Source organism: Lepisosteus platostomus, chromosome 4 (genome assembly GCF_059453375.1).
Source record: "Lepisosteus platostomus isolate fLepPlt1 chromosome 4, fLepPlt1.hap1, whole genome shotgun sequence".
Taxonomy (NCBI): domain Eukaryota; kingdom Metazoa; phylum Chordata; class Actinopteri; order Semionotiformes; family Lepisosteidae; genus Lepisosteus; species Lepisosteus platostomus.
In genome coordinates, this window is record NC_142614.1 from 43,926,797 (window position 1) to 43,943,230 (window position 16,434).

The 16,434-nt window shown below is 36.3% G+C and overlaps 1 protein-coding gene across 1 annotated transcript in view; it reads right to left on the minus strand.

The window, feature by feature from the left end:
• The window catches only part of lix1 (limb and CNS expressed 1), a 29,959-nt gene extending 14,368 nt beyond the window's left edge, over positions 1-15,591 (minus strand). Inside the window, exons 1-2 of the mRNA XM_088629566.1 lie at positions 15,223-15,591; positions 4,920-5,083 (exon numbers count right to left, since the gene is read on the minus strand). Coding sequence (XP_088485692.1) covers positions 4,920-5,083; positions 15,223-15,457 — 399 coding nt within the window. The 5' untranslated portion in view covers positions 15,458-15,591. The remainder of the gene's footprint in view (positions 1-4,919; positions 5,084-15,222) is intronic.
• Between the last annotated feature and the right edge of the window lie 843 nt (positions 15,592-16,434).

Consider the following 16,434-nt stretch of genomic DNA (forward strand, 5'->3'; position numbering starts at 1 on the left):
AACAGACCGTTAGACCACATTCGAGACCACTGTCATTGACAAGCTCAGCTGCACTAGGCAACACTGAGATAAGACAAAACAGGACAATGTTTTGTGTGATGGAGTTGTTTCTGGACAGTCAAGAGCGTGACAGAGGGATCAGCCACTGATATACTGAAGGACTTAAGCAACCTCGTGTTCTGTTATTTTCTGGTCAGTGTCTTCTGGCTGTCCAGTATGATAATGCCAGAGCAAACTGCAAGCCTCAGAAAAGCATGCAAATGGAGGACCTGAGTACATGAAAATCTTATCTTTTACTGTAAGTAGATGACAGTAACTGAGAGTGACTTTAGAGTGGAAACATGATGTTTATAAAAAATTCCAAAATGGTACACAAATTGTAATTTTCTGTACATTTTCTGAGCATACCATACCGAGCATCAAAGTAATATTTCACTTACTGTATAACTGCAACAAAGTCACTAAGTGTACTAAGTGAATCTATATATCAACAGGCCTACTGACATTTTATTGAGCAGACATGACATGCATAAATTCATTATGCTAATTGACAGGGTTGATCAAATGGGAGATGCAGGTTGCACCTGCAAATGCTGTGTTATGGGATTCTGGCTCATTCCTCTTGTATGGTAAGGACAAATATGTGCCTGTTCACTGGTCTCTGCTTCCTAGATAGCACACAGCACCCCAGCTCATCCCATAAATGTTCAGTGGAGCTCAGGTCTGGCAGGCAGGCTGTCCACAGCATAATTGTCACATTCTCATCACACAAAAGAACCATAGTTACAAGAGTAGCATGTGCACAAGCATAGTCCTGCTGGAATGTTGTCACATCAAGGAAGGGTTAGGAATTGTGGTTAATAAGGTCCTAGGACCTTAGCAATTTAGCACCATGCACTCAAGTTGATATCAATCACTTCCAGTGCAGTTTTGTTCCTGTTCTACACTCCTCTCCAACTCATCCTATTTGGACATTGATCTTTCAATCAAGGTCTCATGATTCATGGTCTTCCAAGTGGTGGTGTGTCATTCACAGACTGTGTTTACCTGTAACATCTTGCTAGGTTTGGTTGCTGGCTGTGAGCACTCCCGACAGTGAACTGACTACATGCTGGAGTCCATCCTCCACCATTGATTATCACCAATGATTTTCACCAGGTCTGAGTAAGAAGAATGTTTAGTGCTTATTCAATAGTCAGTCAGTAGAGTGAATCTTTGTCAGTCTCAAATATTAATCAAACTATCAAACTAACAATAAAATAATTTTAGCAATATCTATATATTTTTCTTAGAATAGAGTGATAAGTTGTTTCTGACTACTGTAATAATAATAACAATAACAATAACAATAACAATAATAATAATAATAATAATAATAATAATAATAATAATAATAATAATAATAATAATAATAATAATAATAATTGCTTACACTTATATAGCGCTTTTCTGGACACTCCACTCAAAGCACTTTACAGGTAATGGGGACTCCCCTCCACCACCACCAATGTGCAGCATCCACCTGTACATTCTGTATATGTGTGTTAATCAAAGGGCAATATTCAGAAAATATAAATCTATTACAATTATAAGAAAAACAATTTCAAAGACTGCAGGACTGATACCGCTTTAAGAAACTTAAAGCATTGCTCAACAGCTACTGTATGCTGCTCTAAATGAAATTAACAGGATCAAATGTTATGACTGCACTGCATTGATATTCATATTGTAGTTTACAATTAATGTTCTACACTGCAATGCCTAAGTTCTTCCTACTGTATGTGCAGGTGAACCATACATCTGCATCAGTGTTTATTTATCTATTACAATCTTAGGACTGAAAGTCAACTTATTTTTAGGAGTAAATTGGCTAAGGGTAGCCAAAGTCTGACCTTTATCCAGTAATGAATTGATAAAACCTATAAAGTTGATAATGACTTGCATAAATATTGGTCTGTTAAAAAGCCTCCACAAATTTCTCTGTCACTATAGCCCAAACCTTTGGAACATTACCCAGTACATGCATAGAAAAGAATCAAAGACATTTGAATAAAATAAATGAAATAAAAATTCAAACCAATTGGCACCGTCCACATTAATGTTCAGAATTAAAGCAATGCAACTGCTCATTGGTATTCTATACTTACAACCCTAGCATCAAACTGATGTCATGAAGCTGTATTACCAGAAAGGTAGTAATACTAACTCTGTATTGGGACACATCTTGAGGTAAAGAAGTCCTATTGCTGGGTCACTGCAGTATATCAACCTGTTCACCATCTCTCTCAGAAATATGAGGAGGTGAAACATTTTTAACCATCTCATGTACAACACACGTGAAGGCAAAAGTTGAGATCACGCATTGGAATTTGGACTGCTGCAGGATCCTGGGTTCAGACATCAGTTTTGAAATGGATTTTAATATGCAGGCACTCTTCAGAAGGTGCACATATTCAGGGTGGCATAGTGGATAGTACAGCTGCTATATTTCTGGGACAGGCTACGGGTTTCCCTTTGTTTTATGACTCTCAGTGGGAATAAACATGACTAAATATTGTAATATGTAACACATCTGTACATAGGCTCTTCTCTGTGAAGTCAATGTAGGGCTTCAAGTGTACCAAGGGTAGAGGGTGTACCAAGTACCAACTTGGACAAATGAGTTGTCTCCAGTGTGCTGGAATATACAGGGATGTACCTCCTATTTCCTCCCTTGCCTGTTACCTGAATTCTGTCTTATTGAAGTGGATGTGCCACAAGACAATGATATACTGTACAGTACTGTACCTGTAAATGAGTGTGATTATATATTGATACCGATTACTAACAAAAAAGCACTAACACAACATCAATATTCCTTGTTAATGTGGTCTGCTACATATCGTCATAATATGAGCTCAGAAGTGCCAAGTGCATGATAAAGCGTATTTTGTCCTAAACTTCACAGGTATGCTGAATACAACAGAACAGTTAAGTAACTTTTTAAGTCTTATTCCACTCTCCTCAATGTAACGGATAGGGGATTAAATAGAAAAAAAGAGCAAAAAAAGAGAAAATCATATTCTAAAAGCCTAATTTCACAGGACATGACGTTATCCTTACTGTTATGTATTAACATTAGACTAACCCATTTATTAATCCATTATGCTTTTAAAGATGTTTATTCATGTTTAATAGGAACTGAACTCAGTATAGATACAGTAGGTAATGAATACAGGTTGTCAGATTTATGCTGTACATTCTATTTGGTTAGACACAGGTGATTTAATTTTTTACTGTGTTTGAATTTTACAAGTTCACTAGCTTTTTGTGATGAAATTTGTAGATTCATTTTCACAAATACAACAAAATACAACATAAAAATAAAAATAACCATACTTCACCCAACACATGGCCCTTTCATTGATCTTGCGTCTGTGGTACTATCTCCCATGTTTCTTACTAAGGGCCTCTAAAATGTGGTCAGGCAGCTACAAAGAAGGCCCGATTCAACAAAGCTTTGAATGTAAATGTATTTGCATTTACAGTATGTACAGTATATTGCATTTCTACAAGTTACCCTTGAATTTAATAAGTAAACAGCTTAATAAAGAGAATGTAGTGTAGTGGGAAAGGCTCTGGAATTGTAACTACCAGGTTGAAGGTTGAAAACACTCCTTTCCACCCTGCTGTTGTACTTTGAGTGAGGTATTTTACTCTGATGGCTCCAGTCCTCCCATCTTTATGAACATGGACAGGTATTTGCTAGGGCAAGCTTTCTGATGGAGTGGAGCCCCATCCATAAATTAGAAACACATGAACCAGATTTGCCACACCCTACGACTTCTGGTTTTTGCAGTTGCCTTGCCTGCCAAAAGTTCACTAGCTCTGAAATATTTTAAATTCACCTCTACTTGTATTCAAAAATCTTGCTGCAAGAAAATAAAAAAAGAGAACACGAGTCACAACATTCCAATTCAGTCCCAGGAAGCAAGATAAGTTGTTCCAGCAAGCTGGAAGTCTGAAGTACATTTTCTGTGTACATATTCTACCATTCATCAAATGACTGAAATTACACAGATATTAACTGAAAATAGCCAGAAAAACTGGGGAAAGGAATGTGATTTATGATAGCAATCTGGTATTGTGTGCCTTCTAGACTAAAAAGAAATCATGAAAATTGGAAAAAAGAGTTGAGTGCTTAATGAGCATCATTAGAACAATTTAATGTAAATGTGCAGATGACAAAGAATGGGCAGTGGGAGTTAGGTTAAGAGTAATTTTCCATTTGTCAGATCCCGAGGATGAAATTCGGCAATGGAGTAAATTATACAGGTGCTCCAAGTCCGGATTTTTCTGGTTTAAGATTTTTTTTAACATACAACATTTTTATCAGCACGAGTAAACTCAGTAACCTAACACAGTTGCTCAGTGTTTCTGGCATAAACATTTTGCTGAAAGGCAGCACAATTATTTGGTGTCAAATATGAACCAACTTTGGCCTCACTTCTGAGAACTTTATGTCACAAACCAAAACCATACCAACTGAATACTGCACAACAAATCCAACTAATGTGTGTTATCTAGGAAAACTGTTTTCTAATATATTTTTATGTTGAATGTTTTTGTAAATCATCTGTTCATCTTACATGCCGCAGAAGCATCGGTGTATTAGTATAATGAACTGGAGTCAGTACACACAGAAAAGAGATCTAAAGGCAGACTTCTTCAGTATTTCACATACAGTATATTGTAAAAACCTTTGGTTCACAAAAACAAGATCTACCGCGATGAGGGATGACAGAGCCTAAAATTTCACATCTTAATAACTTGCGCTTTTCTGACAGCAAGATACTTTGATATAGTACTGCTTTCACGCCTTCACCATAAATCAAACACTGTGGTCAACAGTCCGGAATAGGACAAAATGGAGGACTTACCTGGAAATTGCCAAAGCAGCTGCCTCCAGGTAAGGTGACGTAGCAGACGAAAGGGGGGCTGGGGGAGGAGACGCATTCATACACCACCAGGCTCTCGGGACGCACCAGAACTCCGCCCGTCTGCTTCCTTTTCCAGAACTCATGCAGCATCCCCACCACGTTCACTGCCAAGTACATTGAAAACAGTCAGCGCAAATCCCTGCACGTCTGTCCAGGTGGTCTACTGCAGTTAGCTGGTTGAATCCTCTTACTTGCTTCTCGCTAAAGTTCCACAGTGTAAAGGATTTTGGGCTGTAGCATTGCTATTTTTAATAATTCCATACTGTTGGTAACACTCAAGGTGGTTATATCTCAAATAAACAGTATGAAATTATTAATAATAGCAATGCTAGAGCCCAAAATCCTTTACACTGATCAGGCTGATCCTGATAGATTTTAGAAGCTACACAAGGTTAGATCTGGTCAGTACTGGGATTGGAGACCTTCATGGAGACCCAGGTCGCTGTTTTATGTGGTGTTGGTGGACCACTAGGTGGCACTCTTCACTCTGAACAAGAGTTTCCTGTTATGCTGACCAGGGACACTGTGATGTAGAAGACAGCCATCTTTCAGACAAGACATTAAACTAAGGTCCTGACCACTTTGTCAATGAAGATCCCATGACGCTGGTCCTAAAGGTGAAGGTGTTAACCCTGGTGACCTAGATAAATTTCACTCTGGACCTGTACAATCTGAAGCCTGACCATTCTGATGTTCCTCCGTGATTCAACTGATGAAGCAATTTCTTATTTTTCTACCTGCTCTGCTTTGTAGTGGGGCTGCATTTCAGTGGTGGTTGAAGAGAGTTCCCAGACATACAGTATGTAATGTTTTGAGATCCCTTGTGATCGAAAGGTGTAATGAAGGTGTATTCTCATGGCTATGTTTGTTGTCTCCTGTCTGATCCAACATTTTGTGTTGTTTATAGACTCTGATTCACCTCTGGTTTAAAATGGAACTTTACCATCAAGAGGAGTTGGAGGTGGTGCTTGGGCTCTCATGGTCTATCAGTCTGCCCCACGTCTTTCTTTAGTTCTGATTGCAGATACAATATAACCTGTCCTTATCTGTGTGCTTGTTCGTAGTTTTAATTTTCTTAAAATCTTACACTACTTGCACTACTTTGTTTACTGGGAGTCCCCAGTAACAGAGAACTGATACAGTTGGTGAGTTCAAACTCAACCTTATCAACAGAGTAGTTGGATCAATTTAATGAATGTTATCCAAAGATACCATTACAAAGGCTTAAGTTTGAAAAAAAGCACTGAGCAATCTGAGCAAATCCAAACACTAATGAATCCTCAGGTGTGATGTGACAAGAATTCATGATGAGCCATTTATCTGATACTCTGAGAGGCATTAAAAACCCAAATAATGCTACAGGTGTAAATACTCATCTGTTACATTTTTAATGTCTTTCAGTATTGGTTTGTTTGAAAATAAATGCTGTAGTTTTCTCCCACTGTAACAAACTGATAATGTGGAATCAAACAGAACTTCCACTTAAACTCAGCCTTTTCTACCAAATGCTAAAATCATTGTAACAGAAGAATAAACTCAGGCATTTCTTATTTCAGTTTTTTTTTAATGTATGAACGTTGTTCAGTTTGTGGTTGTCATTTTATGCCTAATTTCATTTTTTAAGAAGAGTTACGTGGAAGAGGAGGCCATTCGGACTGTCTTGGAGGCCATAGATAGAAACCAAATAGAAAAAGCTCTCTGTGGTGTCCTCACCATTTACATTATTTTGACTCTATCCTCTACAAACCACAGTTATGATCATACAACGATAAGTCTCCTATCAGTATAAACCACCAAATGCTATGCCACCAGCTAATCCCACCTCTGTTTCATGTACTGTAGTGCACTTTAAAGTACGTATGTGCAATATATTATTGAGCACGATAACGTAAGCACATGTATGATCCATCTTAACAAGTACAATTATATTTATAACACATACTAGAACATTCTGAGGATAAGAATCTTAAAAACTACATTCAAATTCTTTTCAGGCTGTAAACCTCTAATAATCAGCAAGACCACCAGTGTCTAGGTTTTTACACAACACATTTTTAAATCATAACAGCTGTTTCTCATACTGATTAAAGGGATCTTTAAACATAATTGTTACTGTGTTCACTGTGTATAATATGGTACTTAAATTGAAATATTTTTCTTACCATTGAACTAGTTATCAATTACCATTTGTAATGATTTTGATTGTGTTCACATACATTATATTTAATATGATTGATGATTGTGAATGTTTCCTTTAGTTCTAACTTTCACAATATAATAAAGTATTTCTGGTCCTTTGAACTACATACTGTATATAAAAAACTTTACTGTATAAGGTCTAGCAACAGGCAAAGAATAAATAGAAAAAAAGTACATTTTAGACATCATATTACTTTCTTAACACTTTTATTTACAAAATGGAATTATCTTTTTTTTCATAACTTCATAAATGTCTTTATCAATGTTTTCCAAATTACTTTGGACATGCTGATTAGATTTTAGCTGGTATCTTTTGAAATGATTTTTAAGCATTACACATCAACTGCTCCCCTTAAAGTGTTCCCAGCTTTTTATTGACATCTTAAGGATCCAGCGATCACTGACAAATTATCTTTGTGTTTAACATAATTAATACATATGAGTGTAATAGAAATACAAGTATTAAAGATAAATGGTAGGAAATAATATGTTTTTGTATTATTCAATTAAATATTACCTGCTATTACCACTTGTTATCTTATTGTCTTGTTCCATTAATTTGTATGCTCTCCCCGTGTTCATGTGGGTTTCCTCTGGATGCCCTAGGTTCCTCCCTCAGTCCAAAGATGTACTGGTCGTTTAACTGGGTTTTGTAAAAATGTGCCATGGTGCGAGTGTGTGCGTGTTTGTGCTCTTCAGAATAGGCTCCGGGCATGTCATCCATGATTTTGACATTTATACAGGAGATGAAAAAATGTGACATATGTGACAAATGTGTTTTGAATCCACCCACAGCTCAATCAATTGTTAAAACAAGACACTTTTAAACATTATTATGTGAAAATTCAAGAGTGAATGTACTTACTGATTTAAAATTTGAGTATTACTCAGGAACATAAAAGGGACAAAACTGACAGAAGGTACAATCGTTCCTGACCAATCAGTGATCATACACAGATTTTTAGTTTGCTCCACGTAACTTTATATGAAAAAAATCAAACAGTGTGATCAAAGGAAACTGAAACCTTTCTTATCAGATTTGTTTAGTTATTTTCTGGTTTCACAATTTTAACTAAAGTATAATAAGAAGGTGCAAGGGCACAGAACTAGGGAAGTTGTAGGTCAATCTCAAATTGTAGGAAAGCATTTGAAAAAGTAGTATGAGAAATCTCTGTACACCAGTTGTGCTTACAACTTAGGGCTCTGAGTTCCCTTCATACTGTAAACAGTATGTGGGTTGTAACTTACAGCTGGTAGCATAGAGGTTAACAATTCTTAGGCATTATTGACTTTTTATTGGTTAACAACAAGTATTATCGTTACTCAAGAAAAATGGTCTGCCAACCCTGAACTGTGTATAAAAAGCTTTGATAAGATTAAGATTCAGAAAATTCTGATTGTCTTCCAGAGGGTGGATGGAAAACTAGCATAACTTTATAATTTGATAATCACTCTCTGGCAGCATAGACAGCTTCTCACACCATTTTTATATGGAGTTTGACAGACAGTCCTCACTTTATAAAAAGAGCTAGGTGACAATTGAAATTGAAATATTTGGACCATATACGGACACAGACTGGTAAAAACCAGGTCGATTTAGTCTATTGTTTATTGTTCTGGTCTGCAGCCAAGGTATTTTTCAATTTCTACACGCCATTACAAGAACCAAGGAGAGGAAGTACCAAGCTGTTAACAACCATCAATTTGTCTTTAGGGTTTAGACACAACTTAAGCTTTTGAAGAAAAGCCAATTTCCCTGAGGCCTACTTCATAACAGAAACAATGTGCTGGTTGAATCTGTACTTCACCTACACAGTAAAGTCTACTTTTTTAATCTTTCCTTTTTGAAGTTTACATAAAGTTTTGTGTCAGCAACTTTGAAATTCAAATTGTTTTAACAGCTCTATCTTATAATTCTGAGTTACATTTCTGTACTATGAATTACATTTGATTTCCCATCTCATATTTCCACTCAGTTGCTAACTAGCATTTTAAAGTGTCCCTTTTTTCCCAAAACGTTGCCTTTTCCAATTCATTCTTCAGTAACACACTTTGTCAGGAACAAAATGTTTTTAAGATCACATGAGCAAGGTGCAGCTGACATTCTTAACACACTCTGTGTTCAAATTTGCATAGAGTATTACTTAAAACTGTGAAGAATTTCAAAATATATTGTTTGCATCTCTGATGCATCATCCATTTTATCGTTCATATTTTCATTTCCATAGCATCCTAAAATATTTCCATGGACATGAGAAACTAAAAAAAACAATTAGGACAACAAAAGACCATGATTCATTCTGTTCGTAACTTCTTTCTAATTCTTAGTTTTTTGTTGTAATGAAATCTGAACTTTGCTTTGGGTTCACCTCTAATAACCCCCTGATAATGACAGAACATTTGGGACACATCTATTTCAAATTTAAAACATGTTATTTCAGAGCTTCGAAGCAGCACAAAACAAATTTTAGCTACATTTCAATTAAAGTGCTTAGATCTGTTCCTGTTGAGCCAGGGCCTGGTTAATATTATGATTAAATACAATTGCTTCCACCTGCAGGTCGATGCCGAAGTATGTGGGCATACTTCTATAGATAGATTACACATGACATTGCTATACATTTTCATTGTCATTGATGAACTGCACTGTTCCGGTTATTTCCACTTTCTCTTTTCTAACTATAGTTCCACTGCTGTGTTTTAAATATACAAGCCATTTATATCTTTGACCCTCAAAGATCGCTTTTCCAGGCAAAATCACAGGTGTTCACTAAGCCTCAACTATGAACAGAGAGCAAATATACTGGGTTAAAGATGTTTGCAGATCAGTTGCTAACTAGAATTTTGAGGTGTCCTTTTTTACAAAACTTGCTTTTTAAAATTCATTCATCTTTAATACACATTCCAGAAAAACTCAGAATTACTGGAAAACTACTACGGCTGTTTTAAGCGATAAAGGAGGGCTTTTTGGTTCTTAATTAAATTTAATAACAAATAGAACAGGCCATAGAAGTGGAAATCCATGTTTTTAATAATATAATATTACAACCTGATGTGCAAAACTGGTAGAATTCTACCCAAAAAGACATTTTTATTTTTTGCTGATGTTTTCTGTAACTTATCTAGCTCTTAGAAGTCTTTAAGTTTAAGCATTCAGTTTCACAAAATGGTCCTGCTTAGGAAGGATTTGAATACTTTTGAATAAATCTTTTGGGTGTCTTCTTGATTAATTGATCATTCATGTCTGACTGTGGTCATATCTGAGTGATTTGTTGCCTAAATATTAAATCACTTAATAAGGATGGACTGGATTCAGGTGATGAGATGATTTAACATTTTGAATATTAAGCTTGGAGAAAAAGAAGAAATTTAAACAAAAAGGAAAAAAGAATGAGAATGACAAAAAGGATGGGTCTCACTTATTAAGAGAATTATGATTTTCTGACATACTGTAGGTATGTTGGAGGCTGGTCTAAGTCAGTGCACCGTCAGTCGCCGGGTGATCATGGATAGTAATTTATAACCTGACAAAGAGGAGATAACCAAACACAGTCTTTCAATGCTCATTACACTTCCCCAAGATCATCATCCAATTGTGATGGTCTGGGCAGGAGCATCTAGTTACTACAAAATTCCACTTGCAATGATTGATGGCAATCTGACTACAAAGTGTTAAATGATCGAGTCCTGGGATCTCACTTCCTGCCCTTCCTGTCATGCTGATGTGACAGCACTCTAAAGGATTATGCTTGTCCTCATGCTACTCATGTAATGATGGCTTTCTTGTGTAATGAGAATGTGGCCCTTATGCTTAGCGTGTCTGCCCTACCTAAGGCCCATTGAACATTTGTGGGATAAACTGGGATCTTGAATTATAGCAGTACTAGAAATGCAAAGATGCTTATTTGTCATGAGGGTGCTTCCCAGAAATATAGGACATTAGGCAGGCCTACACCTAGCTCACTGCAGGGTATACATACAGTACACACACGCAGGAACAATTTAGACACACCAATTAACTTAGCCGGATATGGAATGGAAACCTTTGGAATGTGGGATATCAACTGGAGAAAACCCATTGAACATTGAAAATCATGAAACTGCACAAAAGACACTGCACTCAGGAATCAAACCCAGTTTCTAAGAGCTGTGAGCCAATTTCCCTGCCCCTGTGCCATCCTAAATATGGGCACCTTCTGCAAATGTATTTGTACATTTCCAAATATTGTATTGCTTGTTAAATCTCCCCTCTCTGCCCTTCGTTCAGAATTAAGACTATTATCATTTGGGGAGGTTCGGTAAAGGATGTTGTGGCCAGTATTTTAGTCCTAGAATTTAGTAGACTGTTTTGGCATGCATGAAGAAATAGCTTTTAAAATGGCACATTGTTTGATCTACAGCTGAAAGTATTTAAACTGCTTGTTTTTGGAAAATCCATATTAAGGCGATGGGAAATGCATAACTCGTTTTCCTGTGCTAAAGAGAGAACTTTGTGGGCATTATCTGATACTTGCTCAGAAACAACACAGCTGCTTTTTACGTGTTTTAAATCTCTGCAGTGAGAAGGTAAAAAATTGAGATCTACAGTATGTCCCCTAACAGGTTGCTGATAGCATTTTAATCAGGATTACAGATACAGTAATTGAAAGCAGTTCATCACACACAATGCTGCATTCAATGCTTTGTCAGTTCATGCTTATACTCTAGGCTGCTTTCTAATTAATAATAAGACCCCCCCCACACACCAAATGAATATATGCAGATTGTTTTATGTGGTATGCATAAAAGAGGCTGCAGGACAGAAGAACTCTCATCAAAAGTCCCAGCTACATTTACAGGACAAGGCGTCCGAGATCACTTTGATTCTTTTAACAAAGGATAAAGGACAGAATCTTGCAAAGCCTGGATGCCGGAAATAAGCCTTATTGTCCTTGTGCAGTCCAATCCCCCTTTGGAACATTAAAGGCACCCGAACTCTCTTCCCAGCAGTGAGGAAAGTCTCTGATCTCCAAGTCAAAGACTCATTCAAATTGGATTGACCTCCTAGTGTCTTCAATAAAGAAATGGACATATCCATGAAATCAAAATAACACTTCCATATTTCCTCTTTGTAGCATAAGGTTCACGTTCTTTGACAATGGCTAAGATTTTCCTTCACGATGGAGTTAAGTTAAGTGAAGAGAATCTCTTATGATATCAGGGCTGTCATCTTAAACAATTTGTGACTGGGACCACCAAAGCAAAACTGATCTGACTGTTTTAACGTGATGTCTACATACATACAGGTACCAAAATTCTGACAAATGAATTGAACAAAAAATCACAAGAGAAATCTGAAATTCAAAACTTTGTTACGGAATGATAGATAGAAAATATCAAAGAGGGGGGAGGGGATAGTGCCCTTAAGTTCCACAAAGTACATTTTTAATATTTAATCTGTGAAGATTAAAGATCTCTCCAAGCCCATTGTTTCTCATTTCACCTCTGATGGCCACGACCACCCTAATCTCTCCGTCTGTGTTCTCAAAGACGGTTTTCCGAACCCATACATCAGAAAGACTACCGAAACCAAAATTATCCTGCGGCTAGGATCACACCTTCCCCCTTCTCCTAACAACAGACTACATTTTCTCCATTCACTGAAGGTTTCATTTCACACCTCTCTACACCTATTCTGACTTCACACCTCTTGATTGGCCTCTCTTTCTGTCCCCTGCTCCCGCCTCTCACTCCTCCTCCCTCCCAGCCTTTGTTCTCCCGCTACATTACCTTTGCCTACTGCCTTATCTTTCTCACACCTGATGAAGGCTCCACGGCTGAAACGTTGTGTTTTCTTTCTTCTTTTTTTCAGCATGGAATAAATCTATTACTTGTTCCTTTGCAGCCTACGGATGCTGACGCAGCTACCCACCTGAACTACATTTTTAATATAATGCCAAACCTCAAAATTTTAGATCTTGATTTGTAAGCAGGTGGTTACAGGTCAGCATGACCTAACAGATATGTAGAAATAGCATAATCAAACCATAATATTTGTAATTAACATAGCCATAATACCAGTATACCTGAGTGAATGGGGAGGGATTATGTGGAAAAGCAAACCTTGTGCTTATTCATCTGTAAAAATAAACTGTATAATATGTCATTTCTAGTAGAATATGTAGATGAGTTAAACCCAGTATCTGAACATTTTAATGTTATTATTTCTTAAACTGGAACATATCTTAAGTAATTGTTTTTGTTCATCCCACTTAATCATGGTTGTGTTTAATGCTATATGATACAACACTTAATGTTATGAAAGAATATTTAAAATATAAGACTGAATCCCAACATAACATCTTGAAAAGGAACCTACCATTCGGCACAGAAATATTTTTATTGGAATGATTTAATCACTTCTATAACTGAAACAGTGATCTGAAGGTGAGACTCAGTTGGTCTGGAGTATTGTTGGAAACTGTACTCCTTCAGCCACACCAAATAACACTGAGCAATGTGGTAAAGGATTTGCAGGAACTTGTTTCCTTTGATTTGAGGATCTGTCAAATCAAAGAAAGCTGGAAATCTTTCTCAGTTAACCACACCACATTTAACCAACAATATAAGGGAACAACTTCTTGTAGAAAGTTTATTTTAAGCACAAGTCTTACTTGTGCAGAAGTGATGATGGAGATGTTTTGATGTTTTCCTGAGAAGTCTTTCAGTCATTGAATCCTTTTTGATTGGTTTTAGATGTACTCTTACAGAGATATTACCTTAGAGAATAAAAGACAAGCTTCCTTGTAATGTGCTGCACTGAAAGAGGTGTATAGAAGTGTATAGCTTAAGGCATGGTTTTATAATCAAAATCCCCATGCTAAAGTATGACTTACAGTGTGAAGACAGCTATGTAACACTGCACAGGAAAAATCCTAAAATCAAATGAAATATTAAATTGATATTTGATACTATACATTTGAAAACAGTTTTTAAAAGCACCTGCCATAAATTAAAATTCAATGGTATGAAATGACAGTGTTTAAAAGAAAAGGGATTAACTATAGCGATGCAGACTAGACTTCAGTATATGTTGATTGAAATTCTGCAGATTAAGGGACACAGTAACTTAACTCAATCTTTGGGTTTGCTATTTTCCACTTGAAACACAATAATACTGCTACCTATCTTGTTTTCTTCAGATGTCATTTATTATAAGCAGCTCAGATAAGAGCATAATTTAAGAATCCTGAAAAGGAAAGACAAACTTTGATATGAAGGTCTTCATTTTTATCTGTTTTATTTACATTATATTTTTCAATAAATTAATTTGAAAAAATGCAAAATCCATAAAAATATCAATAAAACCAATTGTATTTTAACACATTTAAGGTGACTTTAAACTGTTAAAAAACTTTAGAATTAGAATAAATAGGATAATTTTGTTTCAGTTTAACGAATATGTAATTATACACTTAGTCACAATGAAAATAAATAACATTTTGTTAAATGTATTTAATAAAACAATATATACATATTTAAAACAATACAAATATACATTTGAAAAAAGATATAGTGTATAGATTTACAAAAGAAAATATAATTACAAGCTTGTGGGAAATTCCCTATAAATTTGTTTTGTAGTATTTTTCCAGCCACTGATTAAATGGAAATTAAACATTGCAGGAATTACTAGAATTGAATTTACGCTTCCCAGCGCATCTTAAATGACATTTCCTAAAGCTTCATGAAGTTCTTGAAAGTACTTAAGACAAATACTTTTAGAAAAAAGCACTGTCAAATTTTCTTACTGCTTTATCACGTAATCTAAAATAAATGTAACTTCTCAGAGTATGCAAATAAATTCCGACATTGTCAAAGCTGACATTTTTATTCTTTATAACACAGATAACAGCCCCATACTGTTTGATTTAAGAAAAGCTTAAAGATACACAAATCAGAATCCGAAACATGTGCACTAGTACCTCATGTGCAATTTAATTTGGAGGACAGAACCAGCTGCTAACAATGTGGTGAATACTATTAGCAAGTGAATGGTACTCACGATCCTTGAAGACACTGCTCGAGTCTGTGTTAGGAAGCACCCGAGAGACTATCTCCTCCAAAGACTCCAAAACACTGTCCATCTCCAGATCCTTCTTTCTCAGATACAACCGGACAGTGTCCTCATGCCTTTGGGAGCGCAGAACATTTATTGAACTTGTGCCCATCCTCACATCCAGCGTGAACAAATGCAAAGAATCTGTCTTTTTTTTCTCTCTCTTTCTCTTTTTTTTCATCTGCCACTCAGGCACAGAGCAGGATTTGAAGCTGGCCCCAGGGGTCCTCCTCCATTGCTGGCTTACCTTTGTTAAGTGGTGAACTAATTAGCTGGGAGGCTGGTCAACATACTTCACTCTCTCTTCTCCATCCTATTAAGCACACCCACTGGCTACCTAAACCTTCCAGTTAAATCCTGTCCCAGGAATGCAGTCCCTGCTTTCAGACTTGTTTGGAGTCAGCAGTTGCCACATATGTATAGGGCTGCAACAAAGCAAAGCTCTCACATACTGCATGTCTTAAAGTAACATGATAAAGGATTAATAGAAAGCAGGAATCTGGGAATAGAGTCTTTTGCCTTTTACTGGCATAGTTCCTCTTTGACACTGAAGGCTTAGGAGAAGTTTGTGGAGTTTGTTTAAATGCAAAAATCTTACAAGGCACACGTGAAAAAGAATGGAATTAGTTTTTTCTCAATTGAAATAAATACTAATCTGGAACCTTCTACCAGTATAACATAAAAAAACACTTCGAGCAGAGGTAAAGAAACTTAAAAAGTATAGCAGACAAGGCAAATAAAAACTCTTCCTTTCCTTTGGGGAGATTACAGGTATGAATTTGAAAAATACTCAGAAAATAATAATTAAAGAACAGTTTTATTGTCTTAAAATACATTTTCCCATTCAGTCTGTCTGGGTGTTTTTTCATGTGAAATACGTGCAGAGAGCTGAAATGTGCTTATTGTCAGAATATGACAGAGGTTTATTTGACTTTTGCCTCGGATGAGCCAAACGTTTTGAAACAATAGCTGGCTTTTATAAAAATGGTTTCTGTAACAGAAAACTTGGCTAAAGGTTCAAAGAAGAGGAATACATATGAAAATGAAATCCTGGAATGTGAGGAAAGGCAAGTGGGAGCTTAATTAAAATGCAAGTCCATACCTCTTCAGCAGTGCTTTCATATTGTGCTAAAAATGGTGCCAACATGTTGACATGAT